Source organism: Cygnus atratus, chromosome 1 (genome assembly GCF_013377495.2).
Source record: "Cygnus atratus isolate AKBS03 ecotype Queensland, Australia chromosome 1, CAtr_DNAZoo_HiC_assembly, whole genome shotgun sequence".
In the NCBI taxonomy this organism is placed as follows: domain Eukaryota; kingdom Metazoa; phylum Chordata; class Aves; order Anseriformes; family Anatidae; genus Cygnus; species Cygnus atratus.
The window spans coordinates 23,667,991-23,690,775 of NC_066362.1; the positions used below are offsets into that span (position 1 = coordinate 23,667,991).

Here is a 22,785-nt window from a genome sequence, read left to right on the forward strand (position 1 = left end):
ACATTGCACCATTTCTCAGCTATGGGGATAGGCTACTTGATTTCCTGTTTTGTTTGTCCATCAAAATCTACCCACTCTTTTAAAAAGCCTGAAGTCCCTTGATCTTTGCCAAGCACTAAAACATGCTGTACTGGTATGCTGTACTGGCATGCTGTACTGGCAAGCAGATGTACCTAGGAACACTTGCTTTGCAAAAATAGCTAAAAAGAATCTTTGAAGTGTTTGGAGAATTTTATAATAGAAACATTATTTTTAAAATATAAAATGTGTTACACTTCATGCCAATTACATGACAAAGACTTGCATTTAGAGGTTTAATTTTTCTTGCCAGGTTAAATTAGATATTTATTCTCTTTTCTAGATAAACTTATGCCACAATATGAGAGCAGCAATTGTATTTATCATCATCATTGCAAAGTCCATCAGGAAAATTCTTTTGTCCTTTCTTCATCTGAATTCCCATTTAGAGTGTACTTTTCTACATAATTATTATAATGTTCTTATTCTGATTTTAAACTAGATTCAGATAGTAAAATGTTGTTAAAACATGAGCTTTAACACACCAGTTTTGAAGAAAAATTTGTTCCCATAAAAGGTCTATTTACAACAAATATCAGAATGTTGTGAGTGTGTATAAAACAACAAGCAGCTCTTCAGCTAGTTAAAAAAAAAAAAAAGAAAAGAAACGAGTCTAATTACAGATTGCGCACAGTTATTTTTAAAAACTACTCAAAATGTATCTCTTTTCCATACAGATCATATTCTTTATATAGGATATAGTTCTTGAGAACCGGTGGAAGTGGAAACTTCTTCATAGATGACAGTTTCTGGAGTCTCCTCAACCCCATAAGTTTACGTATTTTCAGGCGACACAGATGTTTCAATGGGCGAGGATTATCTAAAAATAATAGTGAGAGAAAAATAATGGAAAAATAATATCATTAACACTAACTGTAAGACAGTTCACAATCTCAAAACTTGCTGTAATAAAATTAACTAAATCTATTAGTTTGGGGCATTATTATTATCTTGCCACTTCTGAATAAAATACCATTCATTTTACTTCAAAATTGTGATGTTACACTCTGTTGATATTAAACAAACTTCTTTTAGATATCTGCCTAACACTGTATGTCTCCATTTTAGAAATATTCACACTGTGTTGTCTCCAAAACATCCATCTGAACACCTAGACATTATTTAACATAATCAATGGTACCTAATAAATGATCTCTCTTTTCTCTACATTCTCTGATGTTAAATCAAATTCTATTAAAAAAAATAAAGTAATAGTTAAATAAAATTAGCTCCTGCAAAGAGAACTTTTCATATATTTCCCAACAGACTTTTTTTTTTTTTTTTAAAGTTAAGGTCTTTGCTGCCACCAATGGTGGAAGGTCTAAGCCAGCTTGTAGAACTTCAAAAGTAAAAGTGTACATAGAACTATTATTCAACTACAGTATTAATAATGGCAAGTCTAGATGTATATCATGTAAAACAGGAATTGATGGTGACGTGATGTGCTATTGTGATGGTACACTCACTGTCATCACCTCTCACTTTGAACGTAATAGGATGTAAACCATGCTTTTATGATAATCCTTGAATGACTAACAGACTTGAGAGATCAAGGGAGCAAAAAGAAGGATGAAGTGTGAGCAATACTCCTCAATAAAAAATGTCGAGTCCCATAGCTGTGCAATGACTGGTGTTACAACGCTTAATAAGGAGTTTGAGAAGTACCTCAATGGTCCTGCTTAACTGAGGAGGCTTCCCACACAACAATGACATTCTTTATGAGACTAATTCTCACCAAGTGCATACTTGTCATAACCCAGTCCAATTAACTAACTTGTGACCAGTGACAGTAAGTAAAGATCTGTCTCAATCTGAGGAATGGATGACAGACACAACCTGGTTCTTAGCTAGTACACAGTTAGATTGCATATTTTGGACTAATAGGATCTGACATGGGGAATTAAAGTTTCCTATAACAAATCATAACATCATTAACTAGAACTTTGGTATTTACCCAATATTTGACGAATCTCTGGCCATTCCTTCTGTGTTTCTAGGACAAACTTAATTTTTGTGCACAGAGGGACATAATCCATGTAATCTATAAAAACACGAACAACTTTTCCCGCTAAGTGTTTCAACCAAGGAACAGCAATAAAGTCACAGAACTGAAAGGAAAAACACATCAAGCAACAACTTCAAAATCTGTGCAGAGGAATGCCAAAATAACACAATTAAAGCAATTACACAAGATAATTTAAACAAAGCATTAGGAATGACCTTTAACAGCCATAAACTGATGCCTATGTAAGTTACTTTAAAAGCCATTTGCTTCCATGCTTAACCTTTGTGATCCCTTAATTCCTCTGGACAGGCTCAAAGGCCAATAACCATTATAACATTGCTATAATTTCCAGCATTGTTTTGTTCAACTCTGATTTCTCTTTGGAAATGCATTTCCATTGGTTTGGACAGGAACAGAAATACCAATATCCTGCTTTGCAGCTTCTTAAAACTTCCTTCCTAAATCTTTAATATACAGGCACCAAACCAAAACCACTCTACATAGATAATTTTCTCTCAAAGTCAAAAAATGAAGAATGGCTGTTATATTTTTTAGTGTGTTTCAAAGAAGGATTTTGTGAGTATATTAAAGTTAATTCTGTACAATAATCTAGAATTTTTAAAGCTAGCTAATGGAAATGGGAAAGAGAAGAGAAGAAAGGTATGTATTTACTGGATTATCCTTTATTACAGAAGAAGTCCATCCTGGGAGAATCTCTTCCTCTGGAGTTGACCACACAAAAGAATTTCCAAAGATATCTTGATGCATACAGTCAAAACACATCTCCACATTATACCCATGATTCAGCAACAGCCTCAGCATCACTTCATCATTCAAGGCATACTGAATGGCACTGGGAAAATGCGTATCATTAACCAGCATAAAGTAGCAATTGACGTTTGCTCCATAAGATAGGAGTAGCCTTACTATTTCATGATTACCAGCTCTCACTGCCACAAGAAGACAGTTTAAAGGATCCTTGTTTGGATTTGCACCAGCTTTCAGTAATATTTCGGTGCAAAGAATGTCATTGTTTGAAACAGCAAAATAAAGTGCAGTTTTCCTTTCATCATCGTAACTATTTGAAATGTGCTCAGCCAAGAGAGTATTGACATCAAAACCACTTTCAATGAGGAGCTCTAGACACTGCGAATTCTGACCATCTGCAGCTGAGTGAACAGGGCTTAACCCACTTTTCTGGATTGCATTTTGGGATGTGACTGGAATGAGATACTTCAGGACCCTAAAAAACAGTGAAGAAAATTAGTAAGGCTTCATTCCCCTGCATGAAGAAAATCACAATCACCAAATTACACGCTAACTTACCACGTAGATTCTTTACACAAGAAGATCCTAACACAAAACACCTGTTTTGAGCAGTGTCAAATGGGACCTCATGTTTAAGTTATTTCAGTGCTTTTCACTTAGTTTTAAAGCAGTACACTTTGCATTTCGCTTTCTGTATTCTAAAATAATACTTAAAAGCTGATTCAAGTTGACAAAACATTGGCATTTCCGATATATAAATGATCTCTACATTTGTATGTTTAACATAGTGTTCTCCAAATATGACTTTGAGCCACACTGCATCTTAAAGAAAACATAAAGTCCAAACTTGTACTCACAGGTAATGCCCCTCATAAGCTGCTTTGTGTATGGGAAGCAGTCCTGCCTTATTAGGCACATTGCCACTTCCTCCATATTCCAAAAGAAGTGCTATGCAGTCTGGATTACCTCCTCCGGCTGCTTCAAACAGTATTGATGCACCATCATCTGCTAAGGCCTGGACATCTCCACCTTGAAGAAGGATAGACAGTTCAGAATTAAATAAAGATTAAAGATCATCATAATACCAAGCCCAGAGTACTTCCCTCCTCATTTTTAGATGTATTTAAATTAAAACATTATGAAAACAAGCAATGTGGAAAATTTAGACCTCAAAGGCAAAAAAAAATGTTGTACAGATACAAGTTCAGATGTTGGAAAATACTTACTTGAGTGGGATTTGCTTTGATCTTAAGTGTTATAACTGAGGATTTTCAAAATTTTAGTGTATTTCATAATATATTTAAATGCATTATTTAATACCAACATAATTATATTCACTATTGAAAGGAAGGAAGCAGAAGAAGAGAAGGGGAGGGAAGAACACAGAAGAAAAGAAGGAAAAGGACATGTATTGACATGTATGTACAATCAAGTCCCTCTTTGACTGAAACATATTGGTGTCAACTCTGTCACTCATTTCATGTGGATTATGGAAGTGTAGGAATACTCACAGATGCTTCCTTTCCTTCCAAGAAACCAAACCTTCTCATTCATCAGTACTCTTTCTCTCCTTTTCCATTATCACCCTAAAACCCCTCAGCAACTAGGCAAGACATATGCCAGTCCAGAGGTGTATTTCCTTTTTACCTGACTACATACCTTTATGAATAAGATGTTCCAGCACATCGCAGTGACCATATTCAGCAGCAACACCTAATGGTGTTACTCCATATCCATCCTTAATGTTCACATTTCCACCATTCTTCAGAAGAAGAGAAACAATATCTTTGCGTCCCTGTTTTGCAGCTTCATGCATTGCTGACCAACGTTTTATGCACGGCTGGTGGATACTACAGTTGTGTTTTATCAGAGTGGATGCCATTTCAAAAGAGCCCCTTTTTACAGCTTGAAGATATTAAAAAGGGAAGAAAATAATACAATTATATTTTCAGGTATGTTGACCTGAAATGTAAAGGTATCTAGTAAGTTTAGAGAAGCTTTTTATTCTGTACTGATATGAGGAAAATTAAAAAAATTCTAGTGCTAGAAATCTGGGTATCCAGTTCATATATTGGTAAATAAATGATGATGTGAGCTGCACAGGAAATCAAGGCAAACCATCACAATCTGTAAAATACATCAGTTTGGAATACGGAGGGCAAATGCAGCATCAGCTCAATTGCAAGAAAAAGCAATGATAAAAATAACATAATATTAGGCAATAGTCCTTACTTTTAAAGTTGGTGCAAGCATTACAATAAAAATAATAAAATCAATAATAAAATTAAGCATTACAATATCCCTCCAAAATCCCTCAAAATTATGATTTAGTCATCTGGTAACTCTAATCCTAACGTGTACTCAGTGGCTGTTGTTAGCCAAAGCACAATTGACATCTGCCATACTTTAAGACCATGTTCTGCCCTTTTGAGAATCCGAGTCTGAAATTTCCAGATAATTACACCTGCAAATTATTTACATATAAAATAATGATCCAGAGTTGGAGTCTAATTTCACTTCTGAACTATCCTTTAGAATAGCAGATCTCTCCACTGACAGGCAGGGCAGCTGAGAAAGATCAGCAGCACAGGGTTAGCAAATTTAACTTTTGTGAAAGTCTCATCATACAAGTAAGAAGGTTTTTAAGAGGCAATAGTCTTCATAATTATCCACAGATGTCTTGAAGTGGAGTATTACTGAACGTACCTGGAAGCAGAAATCATCCCACTAGATATTTTTTCAGCATTTACCTTTGTACTGAAGAGCCCTTCAATCCAGAGTTTTAGAATTAAAAGAAGAAACTAAATCATGTTCAGCTCTTAACATCATGTTAGGTGTTAAACACCTGATTCTCTATTTTACAGACAAAGATTAAAATGTATGATGCACAGTGATACCTACATGCACATTGTCAGCTCTAAGTGGCATAATATCATAAAAAGCACCCCATAAACCATACACAGCTTATAAACCGCATTTTCAGGAGTTTGTGTAGAGAAATATTCAGGAAAATAAACTGCTATTATAAGGGAAAAAAAAATTCTTCAGCCCTAGTTACATAGTTACTTGGCCCAGGATTTGTTAAAAGCAAAGGATGAAAATAGCTTAAAAGTTTTAGACATAATTATTGAATGAAAAGCAAGATATCCCAAAGGGATATCTTGGGAAAAGCAAGATATCCTAAAGGAAAACTCTATAAATGTTGCAGGGCCTTAAAATGTTAACATATAATTGCACCTGAGGAAAGTTAACAAAAATTACAAGAACGTAATATTTTAATACTGACAATTGTACAAAATTGTATAAATTGTAGTTTGTTATACAGAATAATGTTACTTTGTAATACACAGGAGAATTGTATTAATTTCACAGATTGATTCTCCTCAGAAGAATGGGGATGTTTTGACTTTCAACAGAAAGTAGAAGATAACAATAGCTAAACTACCTACATATAGTGAGGCTCATTTAAGTCTACCTATAGCATAAAATCTTCCAAAGAAATCACGTTTCTTTAGATGGAGGTATTAGTTAGAAATGCAGCTGAAGCTTATTTTCAGTGCAAGAGGGATGGGAAATGAAATGGGAGATTTTGAAATTGAACATACCTGTCTACTCCTGAGGAAATCATCCAATAAAAACAAAAATCTTCAGTAACATCCAGACCTCCATAAAAAGTACATACTAGTTAAAGTAACAGCTTATTCTTGTACCTGACTTGTACCTTAAGATGGTCAAATGGGACCAGCTTGCTAAAGGCCTTACAGCCCCTGAAGGTACAGAGAAGATGCCTCAAACAACAAAACAGGTCACATTCTTATGATTATCTGCATCTCAGAGGTCACCTGAAGCATAACTATTGCTGATCTCAGTGCTGGGTACATTTCCGTAAGTGCTGGGCATTTTGTTTCATCTAAAAAGATTACCAGCAGCTAGAACATATAAGTCAATAGGAGTAATGAAGTAAGTGAGAATTATTCACAGTGATGAGGATTCACAGAAGTGGGGTTAAATTCCCCTTGCTATGGTTAGATTTTGAGCCTGCAGAAATGGATGTGCCAATTTAGTTGAGCATGGGTTGCAATTCACTTTGCTTAAACACAGGGAAAGGAGGCAATTACCAATGAGAAGTGGAGTTTCTCCTTTGTCATTTTTTGTATTGGGCCAAACACCTTTCTCCAGCAATGCTTGTACGTTTTCCACAAAGCCAGCTTTTGCTGCCAAAGTTAGTGGTGTTTCTCCATCACAGGTTTTGTATTCCCACATTGCTTTATAAGATGCTAGACAAAAGTAAAACAAAATTACATTAATGGACAAATGTTGTTAACATGCACATATACGTTCACTTGTGCGCTGCAGGGCTTCTGAAGAAAGTATTAAAAAACACTCCAAGTTCTTTACTGGTGTAAATTGATGCAACAACTCCCAAAAGAAAATTTGCCTGATACTTAAACAACATACATAAGATGCTCCATGAAGGATTTCTTCATACTTTTTTTAGTAATCAATTTCAGCCTGTTTCTGTGCATGTCTGTTTTTTGTTTGGTGTTTCTCTGCTGCTTCCCCTATCTTGCAGAATATTTTTACCTTACTCACCATCTAAAATGATTTCAAGTATTTGTTGAATTGGCTGAGCTGCAGCCTCATGCAGTGGAAACCAGCCTCTTTCATCAGCTTCATCCAAAGCATATTTCTGTTTCACAAGGTCTTGGAGCCCAAATACTTGACCTTTAGAAATCCAGTGGATAAAATGAGATGTATTTGAAAAAAATAATATATGGAAAGCTCAGTTTTGCAAATAGACTGTTTTATATTAGGGTTTTTACCTTGCTTTATGGCTGCTACAATTTTCCTATTTTCCTCACTAGGTGGTACAAAACTATCCAAAAAAAAAAAAAGAAAGAAAAAAAAGCAGAGAATATAAAATATAAACAAATAGTAGATGCATGATATTATTCATTCAGTATTTTATATTAGGTTCTCATCTGAGCCAACTTTCCCTTGAAACATATCAACTACAGTCCTGATTAGCCTTGTGACCTCCTCAGTTACACCTGAACCACAGAGCTTCAGAGTAGCCCAAGTTCTCGAGGTAGGTGCAGTTCCTGCTGCAGGCTGACCTCCTGATGAGCCCCCAGAGCACATGCCTGGTGTCCCTTCCCCTCCTCTTCCCTCTCATCCCCTGGCATGGCAATTTCCAGAAGGAGCTGTGAAGTGCTCCGACAAAACTCCTAATTTGGAAAAGAATTCTGGTTGTGTTTGCCACACAGTACAGCAAGGAGCCCTTCAGATTCACGAGCTTTAGACAGCAAATGAGAACATGACGGCGTCAGAATGTCAATGTTCATAAATGGACAGTTTGATGATGTCGATGTCCCTGAAAAAGTATTGTTGATAGTTTTATCAGTATCATTGATCAGTACCAGCATTCACCTTCCATCTCATGGAGGTTTCTCCATGGAGGTTTCTCTATGAGATGGAAGGTGAATGCTGCTGTCTGCTAGTGCGTTGAGAGATTTTGGTGACACAAGCATCTTAAAAACTAGATTAGATTAAAAAAATATATAAAAATAGGAGCAGGCAAATAAGAGAATTCCCAGTGACTCCACCAAGAGCCCTCAGTGCCAACAGAGATTCCAGACTTACAATAGGAGCCCCTGATGAGAACCCAAACTCTCACGAGATCCCACAGGAAATTAAGAAATGCTAACAGGCCTCCAAGACTTATGGTTCTACAACTCACTTTCAATTTTAAGACCGACCAACCTACCAAATGTATTTATAGGATTATTGCTGAAGAACCACTCAACTAAGACAAACTTTCATTTCCTTTTTTGTATGCCCTTTTCATAAGAATGTAAATGGCCTAAAAAGCTACGGGAAATATTAGTTTAGCCAAGTGAATCTCATCTCCCTAAACCCTCTGCAATGCCAGAAGACAGCTCAGAGCAGAAGCCTGCTCTGGCTTACAGTGTTGCCTGCCCAGCACAGGGCCCTGCGTAACACCATGGAGATGATTTCCATCACCCCACATAGCTCAGCTGAAGCCTACATTTCATAACTAAAGGAATCATTCTTAACTATAACATCAATGTCACCTATGAACCCCTGCTGAATGTTCCTGCAGGGTTTTTGTTTTTCTGGTTTGGATTTTTCTTCCATACATACACACATAAGTGCACAGGGGAAGGCTGGAACACTGTTACAAGTACTGAGTAGATTACTAACAAATTCAAATTTATTCTTTAAAGTCTAACATTCTACAAATGGTTTATGAAAGAATACAAAAACAACAAAATCTACATTTCTATTTTGTTTACTCTTTTCAGTCAGTGCTTCTCAGAGAAAGATGCATAGTGGCCAAACTAAGAACTGTTTTAAGGATGGTATAAAGCACTAAAAATCAGTATTGCTAAACACTCTAAATATATGGCATAACCTCTCATGCATATATTGAATTTACAGTACCTGTCATTGTAACTGGAAGACACTGGTGGTTTGGCTGCATTCGATTCTTGAATGCTAAGCTGCATGGCATATTCAGTGAGCAGATCTTCAACCAAATCTTCGCTTTCATCCGCCATTTTTTATGGTTAGCTATTTGAAATTAAAATTTTTAATAATAAAATCAAGTGTTTCCATCAATTTATTTTAATTTAATGTTTTGGTAAGTTTATTCCTATTTTAAAATGACAGAAGACAACCCTGGAAGCACTGGACATTCCAATTAGACAAGCTCTTTTTACTGTTCACATGCTACATTTGTTGTCTACAAATACTGGACAATTTGTGAGCCATAAAATAGACTTTTCCTCTTTAGAAAGCTGCAGTCACCAAATCAGTGAATATATGATTTCCATACATGCATGAATAACAAACAGTAAGAAAATTTATCCCCTCAGAATGATTCCTAACCAAAAACAGGCATTTGCAAGGAATTCATGAGCAAAACATAAATATATACACATTTTTAAAATTCCAGAAACAAAAAAAAAAGAAAACAAACCATTTGAGAATCATTTACAGAGAGTGTTTGCAATTCCAAATGAAATATATGACCAGTTCTAAGGCTGATCACACACTCTACTCAGCAAAGTTATGAACTCGACTCTTTTGCATGGGGAGAGAATATTTTTTCCTGCCTCCCTCACCCAGGGTGGCACTAGCAGCATATAAAAGACCGATCTACCATGTCACTAAAGTTTAGGAGGTGACATATCATCCAGTTCTGAATTCAAATGAACTTTACTAGACAACTAAACAAGAGTTTTCAGCTGTAATCTGTATTCACCGGTCCTCTCCTGGAGCAGAATCGAGCATGGATGGGGGTGTTTTCTCAGTTAAAAAATAAGGGATTTTAAGAGAGGATACCAAGTGCAAAACCTATTTATATTAATATAATAATGTATAGGATTTGGGACTTGACAGACAGGTAGTCTTACAATAGAAAATTACAATGGTCTTATGTCATTAATTATCACTTTTAATGCCACCCATTAATATATTTACAAAACAAACAACAACAAAAAACGAACCAACTTCCAAATCTTGCTTTGATTTTACACTGCCAAGGCATGGGGGCTATAAAAGCAGACCAAGGACTTTGATTCTCTGCACTGGTTCTGCAGTCCTGAAGTTTAATGGACACAAGAATTCGGTACGTGAGCTAGGCTGACGTTCAAGTTGTGCCAGTTATTTTCAAGGTGTGAGAGTGGCTTAGTGGAACATGTCAGATCTTTTAACTATAGTTACCAGTTTAATTCAGTCTGCTTATATCATCAACAGTAACTGTGGCTTATGTTCAGCATGCCTTCTGCTAGTGATACCACATCAACCAAATGCCTTGCTAGTAAATTTTAACTATAACTGGAAGGAATGTTGCTCTTTACACCATCTTGCTGAAGGTTCCTGAAGCATAAAATGTGGCATTTATATATCATAAAACGTATGTAAGAACAGAAATGTAAGTTACTACTTGCATAACTGTAGCTACCCAACTTTTTACAGGCAGACTTAAGGTTTTGCTAGAGCTTCTCTGATTTGCATAGCTTAACACATTTGGCCTTTAATCAGACTGCAGACACCAGATGTTGAATATATATATATATATTAATTTTAAACTGCTATTCTCTGAGTTTATGCAATACTAGAACACTTGCCGTCAAATTGTTGTACAAATATTGCCCAGGGAAGTGCTGGAGTCCCCATCCCTGGAGGCATTTAAGAGGCATGTGGACATGGTGCTAAGGGATATGGTTTACTGATGGGAATCAGTAGGTCAGGTTGACTGTTGGACTTGATGGTCTTGAAGGTCTTTTCCAGCCTAAATGATTCGATAATATTAAATAATTACACTAAGCATATGTCGTATGTTTCACAGAGTAGTTACCGCAGGGCGTCCTAGTCATTTGGCAACCGTAGAGGGAACGTTATCGAAATTATTTGGAAGCCATTTTCTGCCAAATGATCTTCAAGAGGAAGTGCTAACCAGATTTCTTCTTAGAGAAATTTCTGCATTGATCCAGCAATTAGTAAGTGAATCAAAGTACCATAGTCAGCATCACAATTCCATCCACAAACACCTCATTACTTAGTATAAAGCTTGCAAAACAAAATCAAACCAGTATGGGCTTAGAGTCAGAATGACTAGGAAGTTGAATGTCTCTTGGATTCAGATTCCCAAGTAATAGAGATTCGCATCTCCTTCAGCATGTATTAGAAACTTGGCACAAGCTTTTAACTGCACGGATGGACAATTTGAAGTAAAGTGGAAGAAAAAACCTACTTCAGTCCCATCTCCTTTCAAGGAAAAAACTTTGTTCTTGATTGCCATCTGACTGCAAAAAAGCTTCCACAAATAATAATAAAAAAATATTCTATTTTTTGGCTTAGAAGAAGAGACCTTTCTTTTGTTTATAACAGTGCTTTTCCCAAAGGTTCTCCATTCCTTCTTTTTGTTTCTTTAATCGAGGCTTCATCATAACAGTCCGAAAGATTTTATATGCAAGCTAGACTGCTGACCACTTGGTCAGCACAACGCAGACCAACTGGTACCAAAGCCTTTCGCATGCTTCCTGATATTAAATCTACTGTACATGCATGTGTGTGCAGAAGCTGTGGAAGTCATGTGCTGGCATACTGAAGTTTAGGTAGACTTTTTAATGCAAAAAAAAAAGGGATTTCTGGAGTTGCTGAGAACTTTAACACCTTGTCAGGATGCAGGACAATACGATCTTATTTGTATTTATAAAAACTGGTAACAATGTTATGAAACTCTTATAATCAAACCAAACTTATGAAAGCCTATGGCATTTATTGCAGCAAAAACAAATTAGTAAGGTTTTTTTTTTCTTTATACTTTGCTTTGCTTTATGCATAAAGGAAGATACCCCATATCAACCTACCAAGGTGTAACACAAAGCATAGAAACTTCAAAAGGCTACAGAACACCAAGCAGCTGACCATATCTTTTCTAAATGCTGCCACAAGCTTCTTATTAATCAGAGCTTTTTTTTTTTTTTTTTTTTTTTTAATCACCAATAAGGCCACAAAGCTGAGCCCCTGTTCCTCATCTCTTGTTGGCAATGCACTTTGTTGACAGGCAGGGAATTCTGAGTCAAGGTTCTTTCATGAATGTTATCTTCTCATCTTCACAAGCACTTTCCTAATTTTGATGGCACGTTAAAGCTTTCATCATGTAACCCCTTACATGCTTACGTTGAAATCTGCTAATGTACACTGTTCTGAAGACTGACAAACCTGTTAGGCAGCAGGGTCTCTTTTGGACTAGTATTTTTTAAAGTATCTCAGTAAACTTACCTACAATCTCTTCTACCATCACCTGAAAGAAAAGTGCATTTTGGAATAAATTGGTACTTCACTGGGAGGTATTCCTAATGAGACTACAGAGTTAACTTAGGCAAGTTAATTTATTAAGGAGAAACGTGTATCATTCACAATTTCCTGTTGCCAGCACAGCAGCTTAAAGGCAAATGGAAGCTACCCTGCCTTTCTTCACACCTTTCCTCATGTTTTGAAAGCCTTCTATACCTGAGGACTCCATGCCATTGCTGAAATTTATGAAGCATCTTTTTTAGAAATCATGGTCACTGCATCAGATCCACACGGGTGGACCGTCATGCCCTGCAAGCCCTACTGAAGCTGCAGTCCTTAGGGGAATCCAGCCTCAATGCTTATTATTACATTACAGCCCATCCCATTATACCTGCCTTGGAGCCTGAACCAAAGCCAAATTATGTGAATGGAAAGATTCTTGAAGACTTACATAGGGTTTTGATTAGGCCCTCACATTGAAAGCTATCTGAAAAAAGGCTGTTTCGGTATATTATAGTATCGTTATGACAATGTTCACAAATGGTTTAATCTTGTGAGTTGATCAATTAATACTGTCCAACTTCACTGATTCCAAAATGGACTAAGAGCACAGAGCACCTTGCAGGATAGCCATTTAGCAAGAAAATCCTTTTATTTTCGGAAAAATATATGGCCTGTCTACCTCTACTTTATCTCCAAAAGATTAGTGGAAGAAACCAGTCATCACATAAACTTTTCTTTTTTTTCCTTTTTTTTTTCTTTTTTTTTTTTTTCTGGTCGTACAACTCCCATACCCATTTGGTCAGCTAAATCCTGCTTCGCTGTAGTCCCCAGAACTGATAATGCCACGGGCAACACGGAGCTCTGCTTGAACACAGACTTAACCAGAATGGTGTTAAGTAAGTAGTGTTTTAAAATCATTGTGTGTGCTGTTTTCAAACCATCTTATTCCACAATATATATATACATATATAAATATATCATAAAATCAAGTTATTGAGGTAGCAACAGACTGACGTGGTAGAGTAAGTAGAAGGTAAAAGGCTCACCACAGCACAAGTGCTGAACACATTGCTCGAGGTCTGTAAATGCTTTGAGAGCCTGATTTGCTATATCACTGCTGGTAATATGCAGTGCTAAGGTGACAAGGTCCGACAGAAGCGTGGGTGTTCCACCGGATCACAGTGCCATAAAACAGCACGGCTGGTACACTGAGCAGCAGCAGAAACGTCCCTCGTACGTGACGCAGCAGTGAAAAGGCTACAAAGCTCAGCAGCAAAATTTTCTTCCATTCGACTACAGAGGTTTTGCAGTTACCAGACCTCGGCCCTACATCTCTACAAATAACTGCAAATGCCTTCTAAGCAAGTTTTTTATATTTAATATTTTCCTTAAACAACATTGGAAGTAGTCTGATAGTTTTCTGCTATTTTTTTCCCATTTCTACCTGAAAAAAAAACAGAGATTACTTACTGTTGTTTCACCTGTAAGAAAGGAAAAAAAAAAAAAGTTTTGCTATCTTAAAGTCATTGTTTTTACTGAAAAAAAAATTGAACAACTTGCAGTTCATGGTTATTGAGTCTTTCCTTGGAAAGAAGTGTGTCAAGCATTTATCATTTTAGATGTGTGGGTATGAAGTTTATGTTAGGTGTGTTAATTTTATTCTCATTTCTTATCCTTAAAATAAACTAGACAATCCTAGCTTTGCTCTCTATTAATAGAAGACCCTTAGACATGCAAAGATGTTATTCATAGCAATAAAATAATTAATAGCAGTCTACATTTGGACTCAGTCTATTAAATATTACAGTTTTAAACTACTTCACTGTTAGTTTAATTGGCGAGCATAACATATATTCTCACCTTTTCAACCCATTATCTTGCCACTGTTACTCTGGGGCCTGCATTTTGAACAGCCAGGAATAGTGCCCTGCGAGCTGATGTGTCCTGTGATATTTCTAAAATTAAATACGCAGTTGCTAGATAAATTAAGGTCTGACCTTGTACAACTGTAACACAAGCAGACTCGACCCACAGGAAAGTATTACACATGACTTCTCTAAAATCTCATCAAATGTAACACGGGTTCTGGATGGTAATAATAAGATTATCTGTGCCCTCATTGGTTCAACAACTCTCATTAAGAAAATAAGGTAATTGCCAACTTAGTCTCAAGGACTACATTAACAAAATCTGGTAACATAACATAAATAGAAATCTCAGAAGGTTTAGCCTTTAACTACTTGTAGATTCTGTCTATAGATGGTGGTTATCACTATAAATACATAATCTAGATAGATCATGTATACATAATCTACATATAGTGACATATATCTATATCTATGCATCTATACTGATAATCACTATCTCTCAGGCTGATATGATGCAAAACTTTATAAATCCAGTAACTTGAAACTGGACAAAGAAAAATACACAGCACCACTGACAGTAGTGATATAAATGTAGAATAACCCATGAAGAACAGTGCTCAGCGAGTTAAATCATAGGAGGGTGGAAGAAGCTGGATTTTGTTTCTCTAGCTAGACAGTCATATCACTGATGCAACACCTCTGTCTTGCTTTTGTTTTAACCAAACTAGTTACTATCTTTACCAAAACAAATCAACAAAAAGGTAACACAACAAATTAAAACAATAAACTTCCAACATATGCTTGATTTAGCTGTTCTGATAAAATGAAATTTTACACTGTTAACTCTTGCTAGAATAAACTGTCAGAGCTCCATTGACCCACGATTCACTTGTGTTTATAAAACTACAAAACTATGTACTTAACTAAGGCACTACACACATCTTGTCTTTGGACACAAGATCAAGAAAATAACTTAATGATGATAAATAATATTAATTCCAACTCCTTTTGCTACTGCTACCTAGATAAGTGTTGGGAGCCTGCAAAAAACATTCAGTTCAACAGAAGCAAACATGAACAATGATGAGACCCTGATGTAGTGTTGGCGAAAAGCTGGTAAGAACAGAAATATATTTATATATTAAAAATATTTAAAATGCATACTTTTGTAAGATATATAAAGAACATAAACATTTTAATTGCTTACCTTTTGTTCTTTCATTTCTTTTATGTTACCACGACACTATCAGAACTAATACATATCCATATTATAAGCATGGTATTGTTTTCCTTTTCATTTTTAATACTGTTTTGCATTGCTGCATAAACATGTCTGATTCTGATCTTACATAGTTACAAGGTATGGTATATATCCACCAGTGAATTATGTTCCATTACATTTACCATGGAGGTAAAGGGCGAATAAATGAAATAAGACTCTTGTCCAGATATCAAATCATACAGTAATTTGCAAGACTTTACACTGAGATATTCATTGGTGAGACAAAAAAGGGAAGGGAAGCCACAGCTATAGCAAGGCCTTCTGAGTGTGCCTACGTGCTGCATATTAATGTGCAGGATAACATCCCTAACGGAGTCCCTCGGGCTAAACAGACAATAAACTATGAAATGTTGTGTTCCCCCACACCCACAGAAAACGTAGTTGTTTTATGGATTTATCCAATGGTACTTCGTAGGTATTTATGGCCTCAGAGTTGTAATGTTTTAAAATAAATGACGTACTGAAACTGAGTTTGGCAATGTAGCATACTGTATCACTTCCAGATTAATTTCATAAACTGATTTATCAACACACTAGTGAAAACTACTAGCTTTTACTTTCTGTTCTAGGATGTGGCAAGGACACTACATGCTTGGGTTGTTTAAACATGATAAGAACTTGTATTTGAATGAAGTCAACCGAGCTAACTCAGATAAAGAACACAGAACAATTTGTGCTGTAGTCAGTATGTAATCAGGAGTTAGATCATCTGGTTGGAGCCCCACAGCGACATGCAAAATACAGGGATGGTACCATAAAAAAAGGCTGATTTTTTTTTAATGTCTTTTTAAAAGACTTTTTAAAAATCCTTTTGATAGGAAAGAGAGAGATTACCAGTGCCTCAGAAAGGACACATTCAGACACCTCGGATATCTCTGATGCAATCTCTAAAATTACGTTCAAGAGTGCAAAAGTACAAACACCGTATTAGGATAGAAACCATGTTAATCACCTTGCTTTGGTAACGCAACTGAAATAGCTCTTGTCTCACTATAAGGCTGGATTTCAGCAAAAATTGTGATACTTTGAAGCTCGGTTTGATGGTTTTCATTACCAGTTCTAGAAAAGCGAAACTTAAACATGGGCCAAATGAATTCCAAAGAAAAATTTGTTCGGAGTAAATACAATACAAAGTCAGAATGAAAATATTATCACATCTTACTCACTGTGCAAAACTCACCCTTTAAACTAGCAGCTAGGCCGTAAACATAAGTCTTAGTACAATGGATCTTTAAATGAACATTATGTTTATGTCCACCAGTAATTGTAAATGTCTCTTCATTGCTAATTTCTCTCAGTCTATCGCCAGTCTCTTAATTAACAGCTTTGTTTTCTGCATTTTACTTCTTTTCTCACACACGTTAATTCTGTGATTGCCTGCTTGTCATAGTCTACTACAGTGAACCTTATTTTGGATTCTGCAGCTAATTAGTTACTTCTAATACCATTCCTAGACAAACCAATTGCATGGACAAAACTCCTGAGAGGTATGTGCTCACTTCTGCTTATGAAATGGAGCCCAGAACCGTTACCCAGCCTGGGGGCTGCTCGCAAGGCAGAGTTACCAACCTCAGGGAGACCATCTGATCACCCTATGCACACATACCACTTTAAGATTTTTTATTTTTTTTTTAATTCTGATTGTTTGGATGCTTATGCATTATCTCCAAACTGAACCTTATTCCCAGACGTAAAAACGTTTTGTTATACACTGTCAGTAATAAGTTAGCAAGATGTACTTTTTACATCTATGTTGTAGAAAAACACAATCGATGCCCAAGAAACTTCCACAAGCTTTTTATTTGGCAATTACAAGTGGACACGTTCCCTAATTATTAAACGTGCTTGTATTTAAAACGGGGAGCAGAGCCGGCGAACCCACACTGCCGAGCACAGCCGACCGGAGCCGGGGTGCCGGACCGAGCCCAGCGCATGCGCATCACCCCACCTCCCTCAGCACCCAGCCCCACTACACCCCAACTGCGCATGCGCGAGCACAGGCCCTGGGTCCTGGCACTACGCGGGCCCTCTGAGCGGCTTCCAGGCGGCTGCGGCGCATGCGCAGCCCGGCGCCCTTCGCCATGTCCTCTACGCGCCCGCCTCAGGCCGTCGGCGCCGCGCATGCGCCCGGCGGTGCCCGGCTGCGCCGCCATGTCGGGGGCGCTGAGGAAGGTGAGGGGGCGTTGAGGGGGTCCCGTCCCGTCCCCTGCTGCGGGGGGGCTGTCCCCGGGCCCTGCCCTGCCCTGCGGGGTCCCGGGGAGGGAGCGATGGGGTGAGGAGGGCTCTGAGGGGAGTGCGGGGCCGGGGTCTCCTCCCCGGAGGTGGCCGGCGGTGGGCCTGGTGTGGGGACGGGGACAGGACTCGGTCAGGGTTAGGGTCAGGGCCGGGGGCGGTGTGCGGGCCTGGGGGCGCTGCCCGAGCCCTGGGTGCGCGGAGGTGGGGTGGGGGGCACGGCACCGGCAGCTCAGTTTGGCGCTGTAGGTCTGTGGAAGGAAATGCGTCTGGTGGGAGAGAGAGGTTAGTGGCACAGGCGGGTCTGAGTCAGGTGTACAGGGAGACAGCGAAATAAATAGCTGCGTCAGTATAGTAAATGGTTTTATGTTCTCTGTGCAGACCACTGGGCTTGTAGGATTGGCTGTAGCTGAAAATCCTCATGAGGTATGTTGTGGCTTGGCTGTATTTAATGCAAACTGTCAGTGAGAGCAAAGCCTTTTTTGTTATGTACTCATATATATGTTCATTGTGTACCTTAAAGTAGTACCAACTTAATGGTGGATTACAAAAACCTTCTAATCCTGCAGGCTAATCTTATCCTATAGAGGCTAGCCTTTGGTGCAAAGCAGTATCAGGGCCTGTGATCATAGAATCGCTTAGCATGGGTCTAGTGGATTAGCCACTAGGCCAGGTTGGCCAAGGCCCCATCCAACCTGGCTTTGTACAGCTGTGTGAAAATCATAGAATGGCTTGGGTTGGAAGGGACCTTAAAGATAACCTAGTTCCAACCCCAATGCCATGGGCAGGGATGCCATCCACAAGATCAGGTTGCCCAGGGCCTTGGCCAACCTGGCCTTGAAGACCTCCAGGGATGGGGCATCCACAACTCTGGGCAACCCGTTCTAGTGCCTCACCACCCTCTGAGGGAAGAATCTCCTCCTAACACCTAATCACAATCTTCCCTCTTTTAGTTTATAACCATTCCCCCTTGCCCTGTCACCATCTGCCTGAATAAAAAGTTGGTCTTCTGTTTTGTAAGCCCCCTTTAAGTACTGAAAGGCCACAATGAGGTCTCCCCAGAGCCGCCTTCTTTTCTCCAGGCTGAACAGCCCCACCTCTCTCAGCCTTTCTTCACAGGAGAGCTGCTTCAGCCCTGTGATCATCTTTGTGGCCCTTCTCTGGACCCTTCTAACAGCCCCACATCCTTCTTATGCTGGAGGTCCCAGACCTGGATGCAGCGTTCCAAGTGGGGCCTCACAAGGGCAGAGCAGAGGGGGACAATCACCTCCCTTGTCCTGCTGGCCACTCCTGTTTTGTTGCAGCCCAGGATGCAGTTGCCCATCTGGGCAAGACACTGTTGAGATTGGAATACTTCAGTGGTTCTTGGAAGCTTGGTGCTTTCTTTTTACCTCCTCAGGGTCAGTAATGAAAGTGTGCCACATCTTGTTTTCTTGATCAGGAGGTATGAGCTTTGAAAGGACTTGAGTAATTCTTAAATCTCCTTGTGCTTTAAAACTTCCTGCTATGCAACAATTCTATTTCAAAAAATGCTTGCCACCAATATTTAGGAATAATGTCATAAAGAATCATTCTGACAAACAGTATTGTTATGTGCAAATGATTCTAGTTTAGTCTGCAACCTTGTCAGGCACCTTCTGGGTGGACTTATTAAATTCTGTTTCTTGCAGGGATTTAAGGTCCAAAGCAAATAAATCAATAATGCTTTAGATAAATTATAGATACTGCGCCAGTCCTCATGTCATTTTCTGTGTTCTCTTCTTTGTATCTATGTCTGCAGTATTCCACTTCTGTTGCGTGTTGTTCCTACAGTGCATCTGTTCCACTTAGGTTAGACAGTTACCCTGTCAACATAACAAAAGCTTAATTTCTTCATCATCCTAATGTGTCCTTTATTGCTGCATTTAAATCCAGAAGTAGAAGTTTCAGGTTTTAGTTGAGTCTGGATATGACTCAAAAATTTGCACCAGCATGAGGAAAGGTCCAAAAAAAAAAACCCAAAACAAACAAAAATTAAGTTATGCTGCGATAGGTTATGTGCTTCTTTATATCTTTCCCAGGTAATTTTTCAGAAGCTAATGGTTTAGTCATGAGCATATCTAATTTGTGAAAATAATGGTCATTAGAACTACGGCTTCTGTTGTTTCAGTTTTGCATCAAATATACTTTAAATTTCAGCTTGTTTTTTTTCAAGGAATTTGTTAGTGGTAACTGTTTGGTCCTGATAAATTCCAATCCCGTTCAAGACAGAATTCTGTGGTTCAGATTTGGTTCTTTTGTTAATCTTATTTCTAGATGGAATACTCTAACTACCTGCAGCACAAAAGAGTGCTAGCTAATAGGTTAAGTAGTTAGATAATTGGAGTTGCAGATTTTAACCATATCTTTTGACCACTTCAGCGCCTGCGAATACTGTACGCTAAAATCCTTGGTGTTCTGCAAAACATTCCCAAAGATGCAGCGTATAGGAAATACACTGAGCAGATTGTAAATCAGCGGCTTAATTTGGTGCAAACAGTAAGTACAGCGCTGTTTCATAAGTGTCACATGTGAAAACATTTTAGGATGAGAAAATGATTTTCAAAATGTCTGTTTTCCAGGAGTATAAATAATTTTGGGGTATCAATTCAGGAAAAAAAATCAAAGTCTTGAGGTCTTTTTTGTTATTGTCTGGAATGTTTTGATGGTACGTTAAAAATAATTAACTTATCTTACTGATATTGTCTGAAAATCAGAAGAAAAATAGTTGTTTTTTTTTTTTTTTTGAAGATTTTTTAAGTGGTAGCTTTCATGCATTTGCACAAAAAATGTCTTTCCTCTTACCAATATGTTATATTAGCACAACCTTTGCCTTTGACACTTTAAAATACGTTTTGGTACATTAAACTATGCAATACAGGTAACATGTGTAACTTGACTGTTGGAAGGCTGCATATAATTCTCTCAAAAACTAAGATCAAAAAAAAACTTTTGAAGGTACATGCTACAGCCCTTTGCTGTTAATTCTTCTTTGGATGTCATTAAATAGTATTACATTTTACTATTTATAATTGAGAGCTTGATGTTTTGTTTCCAATTAAAAAAAAAAATCACGTGCTTTTCTTAGATAATGTAAAATCACAGAAGCTAGCTAATTAGATGGTAGTTTTGAGGTATGCTAGAATATCTGTTCAAATCAGTTTAAATTAGTAATTTTGTGATGTATTTGTTCTTTCTACTTTTCAATAAAACTGAATATTTATATCTGAATACACAGGAAACTGATGTGCAGAAACTACAAGACAAACTGAATAGTGGTCAAATAGAAGAAGTCATTGTACAGGTAAACCACAAAAACTTAAAATTGGGTACAAGTTGGAACAGTAGTTTTGAATGTTCCTTTGGCTGAGTTTCTGTTCAGAACTTGACGCTTTTCTGTGTTTTTCTTTACTGTAAAACAAACAACAAAAAATAAATACATGGTATATGTATTTTTTAAAGAATCTGGAAATGAATTGTCATATAGTGGATGGGATGACCATCTTAAAAATGAACACAATTACTCATGTTCGCTGTATTATGCTTACATATATACCATGCACATTTAGATTGCTTCTTAAAGAGTCTGAATCACTGAAAAATACAGAAGACAGCTGAGTGATATGGGGGGATAATTCAAATAGACTGGGAAATACCAGGGATGAAGTTAGCATGAAGTAGTCATTGGGAATGACTAGGTGAACAGACTGAGAATCCCACAGGGGTACTCAATACATTTAAAAAAAAAAAAATAAAGTTACTCAGTTCCATTTAAAAAAAATGCACAGTTAAAATTTGAGGTAGTCCCTGACTGTGATAGGTAGTAATACATCACTGAGATGATGAATTGAAATAAAGGTAACTTAATATTCTATATAGATTTTTAAAGCTTCATAGAGTCATAGAAGGGTTTGGGTTGGAAGGGAACCTAAAGACTACGCAGTTCCAACCCACCTGCCATGGGCAAGGACACCTCCCACTAGACAGGTTGCCCAAAGCCCCATCGAGCCTGGCCTTGAACACTTCCAGGGATGGGGCATCCACAGCTTCTCTGGGTGACCTGTTTCAGTGCCGCACCCCTCTGAGTAAAGAATTTCTTCCTGATACCTAATCTAAATCTACCCTTTTTTAATTTACTTTGTTTATGGTCTTTCTCAATAGGCTGAAAATGAGCTTTCCCTGTCAAGAAAAATGTTACAGTGGAAACCATGGGAGCCTCTAGTTGAAGAACCGCCTTCTAACCAGTGGAGATGGCCAATATAATATTCAAATGGTGTAACTTCTTGAAATTCAAAAATGTTAAATGTTCTATTGTTACTGACAGTTAACCTTTAAATTAAAATTACTTCATAAAAATATGTTTTGTCTTAATGTCTGCTTGTATTTAGCAATCTGAAGACTTTCTAATTTATTGCAAAAATGGCTGTAAGAAAATTTTGGTGCTGTACAAACTTGTTTAATTTCCTTTCTGTTGTTGTTATCTGTATCTGTTGATATACAAATGCATGTTGACATACGAATATTATTTGGAATCAAAATCAAAGTTGTAGGAAAGTATGATCCTACCCTTCTCTTTCACTGCTGATTTTGTATTCTTGCCACTTTCTTAAAGCCAGTACCAGGGTCTTTATGGCCACAGGATTAGGAAACTGATGCCATACTAAAACTAGGCTTACCAAAAATAAATATTTTTTTAGTTT

General features: G+C 37.6%; 2 protein-coding genes across 2 annotated transcripts; one reads left to right on the plus strand and one right to left on the minus strand.

Moving 5' to 3' along the window:
- Positions 1-725: 725 nt before the first annotated feature.
- Positions 726-9,432, minus strand: ASB15 (ankyrin repeat and SOCS box containing 15). Its single transcript, XM_035559382.1, has 9 exons — positions 9,317-9,432; positions 7,675-7,727; positions 7,445-7,576; positions 6,970-7,128; positions 4,511-4,756; positions 3,709-3,880; positions 2,756-3,326; positions 2,033-2,186; positions 726-898 (listed from the first exon to the last, which is right to left on the minus strand). The coding sequence occupies exons 1-9, from the start codon at positions 9,430-9,432 to the stop codon at positions 726-728; spliced, it is 1,776 nt and encodes a 591-aa protein (XP_035415275.1).
- An 8,462-nt stretch (positions 9,433-17,894) lies between these two features.
- Positions 17,895-22,443, plus strand: NDUFA5 (NADH:ubiquinone oxidoreductase subunit A5). Its single transcript, XM_035559409.2, has 5 exons — positions 17,895-18,007; positions 18,449-18,493; positions 20,468-20,584; positions 21,324-21,389; positions 22,247-22,443. Exons 1-5 carry the CDS (start codon positions 17,957-17,959, stop codon positions 22,346-22,348), a joined length of 381 nt encoding a protein of 126 aa, XP_035415302.1. The 5' UTR covers positions 17,895-17,956; the 3' UTR covers positions 22,349-22,443.
- The last annotated feature ends 342 nt before the right edge of the window (positions 22,444-22,785 follow it).

What these genes read in the sequence shown, in the direction of transcription:
- ASB15 (XM_035559382.1), bottom strand. Translation starts at nt 9,432, where the DNA reads ATGGCGGATGAAAGCGAAGATTTGGTTGAAGATCTGCTCACTGAATAT. An exon ending in ACTTGAAATCATTTTAGATG is followed by an intron (nt 7,129 to 7,444) that starts GTGAGTAAGGTA and finishes ACTTTTGTCTAG; the next exon opens with CATCTTATAAAGCAATGTGG. An exon ending in AGAGATTCGTCAAATATTGG is followed by an intron (nt 899 to 2,032) that starts GTAAATACCAAA and finishes TATTATTTTTAG; the next exon opens with ATAATCCTCGCCCATTGAAA.
- NDUFA5 (XM_035559409.2), top strand. Translation starts at nt 17,957, where the DNA reads ATGCGCCCGGCGGTGCCCGGCTGCGCCGCCATGTCGGGGGCGCTGAGG. An exon ending in TAGCTGAAAATCCTCATGAG is followed by an intron (nt 18,494 to 20,467) that starts GTATGTTGTGGC and finishes TGACCACTTCAG; the next exon opens with CGCCTGCGAATACTGTACGC. An exon ending in TAGAAGAAGTCATTGTACAG is followed by an intron (nt 21,390 to 22,246) that starts GTAAACCACAAA and finishes CTTTCTCAATAG; the next exon opens with GCTGAAAATGAGCTTTCCCT.